The 6,665-nt window shown below is 46.4% G+C and overlaps 1 protein-coding gene across 1 annotated transcript in view; it reads left to right on the top strand.

Moving 5' to 3' along the window:
* ABCA1 (ATP binding cassette subfamily A member 1) overlaps nucleotides 1–6,665 on the top strand; it is a 122,823-nt gene that overhangs the window by 72,384 nt on the left and 43,774 nt on the right. Inside the window, 3 exon segments of the mRNA XM_006039495.3 lie at nucleotides 1–138; nucleotides 776–892; nucleotides 4,810–4,998. Coding sequence (XP_006039557.1) covers nucleotides 1–138; nucleotides 776–892; nucleotides 4,810–4,998 — 444 coding nt within the window.

Below are 6,665 nucleotides of genomic sequence, written 5' to 3'. Positions count from 1 at the left end.
CCCTACTGCAATGAGCTGATGAAGAACCTGGAGTCCAGTCCACTTTCCCGAATTATTTGGAGGGCTCTGAAACCTTTGTTGATTGGGAAGGTCTTGTACACTCCTGACACTCCAGCCACAAGGCAGGTCATGTCTGAGGTAAGCTACACAACCCGTGTCGGTGTGGAATTAGTACAGTTCAGCTGCTTTGGGTTAGGAGGATGGTTGGATCTGGCTCCTTGAGTCCAGGAAGGATCACCTGAGCATAAAGATGGTTGTAGGCAAAATGCCAGCTGAGGAACTCTTAGGCTGCTTTTGCTTTTGCCTTCTGTTGAAACCTAAAAATGGGGAATCAAAGGAAAGGAGGAAAGGCTGGAGTACACCCATGCCCTGATTCATCATCCATGCTGGAGGAGAGACAGCTGGGGACACCAGGAAAGGGGTACTAGTGAAGCCTTGAATGCTCACAGTGTGGCCAGCTCTAATAGAGGGGCAACTGGGAGGCAGTTTTCCTGTGTGCTTCTCCCTGTGGAAGAACCTGTTGCCATGCATCCTTGAGAAAGCAGCCTCCAAATGGAATGACCTGAGCATTGCCCTGGTAGGCAGATGTATTGGCTCATGATCATATTTTCCCTCCTCAAACACAGCTGACTGCAGTAGCTCCCAAGTTACCCATTAAGTGCAAGAACATAGCCAGTGCAACGCATGGCTTTGCAGATCACTGCTCACCTGGCCTGGCTGCTGCTCAGACCTAGGGCTCCATTGCTTTGGATTAACCTTTCTCCTTTGCTGGCAGGTGAACAAGACATTCCAGGAGCTGGGTGTGTTCCGTGACCTTGGAGGCATGTGGGATGAGATAGGCCCCAAGATTTGGACGTTCATGGAAAGCAGCCAGGAGATGGATCTGATCCGGGTTAGTGTGCTACTGTTGCATCGTTTGGATTGCTTTGTCCTCACTTGTTGGCAAGAAAACCTCAAGTATTTGTTTTAAGATTGAGGGAGACCAAAGGGTGGCATGTGGAAGCTGCATAGGAGATGATTCTCTCTCAAAACAAGTTCTGTTGCAGGGTAGCTCAAGTCAGCACACAGCTACTGTATCATTTGAATAGGAAAGTGCTTCTCTAGTTTGCAGTTGTCTGGAACAGTGCTTGCCTGAAATGGAGAGTGTGTTACACTCAGATGATCTAGTTTCTCAGCAGGGCTGTAGTGACTCTTGGGGATTTGCCCAACTTTGCACTAGCTGAAGATCCAGCTGACCTGAGTTCAGAACAAGGGGAGGTGCATTAGGCTCTGTGTTTTACAGGGTGGCTGTAATCCCATTACAAGCTGTATGAACTGGAGCAGAACATCATTAGCCACTGCTTTTACATCTGCCATGCTGGGTTGGGTTCTTTCGTCCATGCTTCTTATTAACACTGCAAAAATTGGTGGCCTGCAGCATTTTTGTAACCCGGGGAGCAGGGTTATTTTGACGCATTTAACTTGCTGAGCCATGATCTTCTTTATAGGTCTGCATGCCAGTGAGTTCTAAAGCAAGTACTTTCCAGATGTTATCAGGAGAAATCAGACTCAACCTATGCCTTGAGCTTGTAAGGTGTCAAGTGCCTTCAGATCCCATTGAGTGTAGCGGGCACTGAGTACTCTGTGTCCTGTAGGTGCTCAAACCTTGCAGGATTGGGCCCAAACCTTGTAAAATCTGTTTTTGAATTGGATACTATGCTTAATTTTGCAATATAAAAATGCTCTAGGGGAAGAACAACTGCTAACTGCATACCAGATCGCTTGGTTAACATGTCATGCATACTAAGTTACAGAGAAGGAGCCTGCTTTTACATATCTGCTGAGCTGCTCCTTGTTTTTGCTGCTGTTAGGGAGTAGAGGTTTGGACCCGGTAAGTCTACAATAAACATTAATGGTCTAGCTCACTGCTGCTTTACCCAATTGTACTCTAGCATGACACTATTTTGCTCAGAGTAAGACTGCCAGCACTTTCTCCCTATTGGTTACAGGAGTTACACCAGTGGCAAAATGGGAGTGATGCAGCAGTGAATCAAGCCTTTGGGTTTGGTTCCAGTCAGATTTTGCCTTCCTAGCAGAATAGTATTGTTTTACTGAGGGAATCCCTCTGTGTCCTTTGAGGCCTAGAGGTACTATTCTTCATTCCACACCCTTGCACAACGTGATGTGCTCTCCCACAGACATGAACAGGCTGGAAGCCCCAGGAGGTCACCTTCATGCTGGCATTGGTTTAATGGGTGTTACTCCTGCTTGGGCTAGCATAAGTGAGGCCAGCATCAGGCTTAGAGAGGGTAAACTGAACTGCAGAACACTGCCCCAGGGCCAGGCTTTCCAATCTGTTATCCTTTGAAAAGCAGGTGTATATTTAAATGAGATCCCAGATTTCCCAGGCAGGTGTTTTATCCTTGTCATTAACCCATGCTGGCTCTGGCAGAAGCTTCATGAGATTTTCAAGAGCTGCCCATTCCCTCCAGAATTTTAACAAACAGCTCAGTTATAAAAGCACTGATCTCTTTTGCTGCCACCTATCCTAGCACCAGTTCATGGGGTCCTTTATTGCAAATAACTCTGGCAAGTTCTGGTGTCACTATTCTGTTAAATTTAGAAATGGAACAGGGATTGGTTACATGCATATTGGACCAAAATGCAAGCCTTTCCAGCCGAGTCCACTGTTAAGGAAGGTTAGTGCTTTCGCCTAATGACCTTGGCAGCTGCCTGTCTAAGCTGAATGATATGCTATCCATAAGACAGCAAGGTGATAGTGTTACTGTATGTATGTTCTAGCTTCTCAGGGCACTGCATGTTTACGGTAAGTGCTTTCCTAGCTCTTGACTGACACAGTGGATTTGATCCTGGTGCTTTCAAGACTACAAGGAAGCAGGATCTGTCTGACCGAGTGTGCTTGCTTGTAACATGGATGCTGAATATGAAAAGTGCGAGACCCCTCACTGCAGGAAGTGTGACTCTTTTGCAGGGAGGGTTTGTGTTTGTAGACTCCAGGGAGACAAAATGGAAAAGAGGGGCCTAGAGAAAACATCACTTAGCCCTTTCCCTTTCTGTTTTTCTTCCCTGTGTGCTCTTTTGTCAGTGTGGCCTAGTCTGCTTTGTTTCCCTATTCTGCAATATTATTTTGTTAACCTCACAGCCCTTTGCCTTCTGACTGTCTGTCACAGCTGTGCTTGCTGGAATTCTTTCCCTCTGCTATTTTCTCCTTCATTTTGACATCCCATTTCTTATTTTGCTGTTGAAAGTTTTTAACCATTTCTGAGCCTTACATTCTTTGTGCCTAGCCAGATCCTTTGTAGTTTTATTTTTTTTAACAACCCCTTATCCTGTACATAATGTTGCATGTTACATCACTGTCAGGAGAGAGGCTCTTGCTCCAGTTAAAGCCAGCTGTGTGCTGTGCTGCATATATATATAGTCCCTGCCTCAAATTGCTTAAAAGCTAACCAGACAAAGGGTGTATAAGCTGTTCTTCAAAGGAGGAGTTGAGGCAAGATTAGATTATTTATCTGGGGTTACACAAGGGGCCTGTTGCAGAGGGTGGGCTTGGACCCAGATCTGTGGGTTCTCAGGTGCAGCATACTGGACTGTTCATCCCCTTGCAGCTGTCATCCACATGTCCATTTAACTGCTCTGTTTGCGACATTGCTTTGTTGTAGGACTGCTGCCCAGCCTAATCATGAGATAACGTGTACACAAGCACACAGGATAAGTGTTGAAGTTCCTTTTGCTATCCCAGCCAGTGGTTCCTTCTTGTCTAACCTCTCTGCATTGAAGATTATAGCATGCAGTAATGTACAATAAGTGCACAAGGGAGGAGGCCACTTCAGCCTCACTCTATTGATATTTATGTTTAGCACCTCAAGAATTGAATTCCCAGCTATGCTTGATCGGCCCAGTCTCAGCTGGAAGGATAGGATTGTTTGGAAGGTGTCAGGGCTGCTTAGCAACCACCGATCAGCTGAACACATTTTTTTTCTGTCTTTGTGCTTTTCTGCTTTTCAACACTGGCTTTATTTTTTTTAATGTTTGTTTGTTTTGCAAGGCTTTCAGCCTTTCCCAGGACCCTGCTGAAGCCTGTCCCCTGGTGGAGAGAGGAGGCTTAGCAAAGGAGCCTGTGATTTTCCTGGATGTTAAGGCTCTAATTTTGTAGTCCAGAGTGCATAGCTCTCTGCTGCACTCTAGTGGGAATAGAGATAGCCAAATATGAGACCAATCTCCATCCTGCAAGGCAGTGTGTGTGGTGCTGGGAATACCTCAAATAGGCAGTTAGACACATCTGTAGATTGCTGTTTATTATTTGTATTAGAGAAGCAACCCAGTGTGAGGACCTTATTCTCATGGGAAACCATTTCTCCTCTGATGAGCTGATAATGCAAACGGACCAGACAAACAGATGTAAAAGGAAATGGAAGCACCAGAGGGTGATGTAAATTGCCCACAGTCATGCAGCAGGTCAGTGGCAGAGCTGAGAAGAGGATTCAGTGCCTTACCGGTGATCTACCTCTGTAGTGCAAGTTGCCTCTCATAAGGCTTTGTTGTGGGCGGGCAGCCTCTGCTGGGATTTATATTCCCTGGCAGCACCTACGCTTGGCTGATCTTCAAGTAAAGTGGATGTACCCTTCAGTCTGCTGGCAAGCAGCTGACCCAGGTGCCATGGGTGACCTGCTGTGATACCACCAGCTCTGTGTGTCTCTCGAATTTATTTCCTCCTGGGAGTTTTCATGCATTTGGTGTGGTGCCACGTGTGGTAGGACTACAGATCGAGTCTAAATGTCATTGTTTCCCCTTGTATGATAATTGTAGACGCTGCTGAAGAGTAGAGGCCTCTGGGATGTGCACTTGCGTGGCTCCAATTGGACAGTTGAAGACCTTTCCCTCTTCTTGGCAAAGAGACCTGAGGACATTCAGCTGGTGAATGGCTCGACCTACACCTGGATGGATGCCTTCAATGAGACTGACCGGGCTGTCCAGACGATATCCCGCTTCATGGAGGTTAGCTTACATGCATGCTTCTTTCTGCTGGTGCTCGGTAATGGTTTTACTTCCCTGCTGGGAGCAAGGAGTCTTTTCTCTTGTGACCTCCCATGCCATCCTAATACCCACACCCTGCAAAGTGGTTAAGTGAGGCAGGCTAAAAGTACTCCATGGGTGGGGTTGTGGCTTGGTCTCCAGGTTTGCAGTCTCGTGCAAATTACACCTAAGAGAACTGGCTTCAAGAAGTCAATTAAATGGTCTAGCTGAGATTTTAAAAGTGGGGGTCTATACTTACACTCAGAAGTCTGTAATTAAGCATCTAAGTTAAGTAGTTTTGTTTCAGTGGGTCTTGCTGGGCAGTCAGCATTTATTTAGATGCCTAAATATGGATGCAGGAACCTCTTGTTAGGCTTCCCCTTTTTGTAAATCTTGTCCTACCCATTCCATGTGGTTCCCAGTGGAGCCCTGCCCTACCGTTAAGGGTGGCTGATAATGGCCAGTCTCATTGATGCTGTTTATGCTTATTTTTCTGCATGTGTTGTTATCTGGTGACTGCAAAACAAGCTGGAGTTGCTGGAAGCCCTTGGCTGCCCAGACCAGCAGCAAGTAGTGGGAGCTGTTTTCATGTTTCTTCATTGACCTATAGAATCAGAGACTTTTTATTGACGTACAGAGGCTTTGGACTAGGTCTGTATTTGATGGGGAAAACAGTGCTCCATCTATGGAGACTTTATGTAGGAAAATCTTATTGCAGATCTCTTATTTGGCATATCTTTTGGTGAATAATCTGTTGCAACTCTGACCTCCGAATGGTGCAACATCCAACTTCTTTTGGGTTCACTCAGTGCTTCTTCTTGCCTGGCAGCAACTATAAAGGTATCAGGTCACCTCTGTCTATCCTGTCATGCCATGCTAAGTTATGGATTCCTAGTAACGTTGTTGGGTTGGATGGGACCTCAAGAGATCATCTGGTTCAGCCTCCTGGCCTGAGGTGGTTTAGAACCCAAGCTGTGCTCTGTCACAGACTCACAGAAAATTAGGGTTGGAAGGGACCTCAGAAGGCCATCTAGTCCAACCCCCTGTTCAAAGCAGGACCAGCCTCAACTATATCATCCCAGCCAAGGTCTTGTCTAGCTGGGTCTTAAAAACCGCCGAGGATGGAGATTCCACAACCTCTCTGGGTAACCTATTCTAAAGTTTTTACTACCCTTCGAGTGAGAAGGTTTTTCCTAATATCTAACCTGAACTTTTCTTGCTGCAATTTGAGACCTTTTGCCCTTGTTCTGTCATCTGCCATCACTGAGAACAGCTTAGCTGTTCAGCTAGTTCCTCTTTGGAACCAGTTGGAATAGTTAAAGGCTGCTATTAAATCCCCCCTCAGTCTTCTCTTCTGCAGACTAAATAAGCCTAGTTTCCTCACCCTCTCCTCAGAAGTCATGTGCTGCAGCCCCCAAACCATTTTTGTTGCCCTTCGCTGGACTCTTTCCAATTTGTCCACATCCTTTCTGTAGTGAGGGGCCCAAAAGGATTGTGGGTTAGGCTACCTGGGGGGCAAGGAGAAAAGGATTTGGTGGTAGGGGTCTGCTACAGACCCCCACATCAAGGGGAAGAAATAGATGCGGGGCTCCTGAGGCAGCTCACGGAGACCATAAAAGCTAAAGAGGCAGTAGTCATGGGGGACCTAA

This window comes from Alligator sinensis, unplaced genomic scaffold, assembly GCF_000455745.1.
Source record: "Alligator sinensis unplaced genomic scaffold, ASM45574v1 scaffold560_1, whole genome shotgun sequence".
In the NCBI taxonomy this organism is placed as follows: Eukaryota; Metazoa; Chordata; order Crocodylia; family Alligatoridae; genus Alligator; species Alligator sinensis.
Note: the sequence above shows the minus strand (reverse complement) of the source record. Positions and strands in the feature narration are given on the sequence as shown.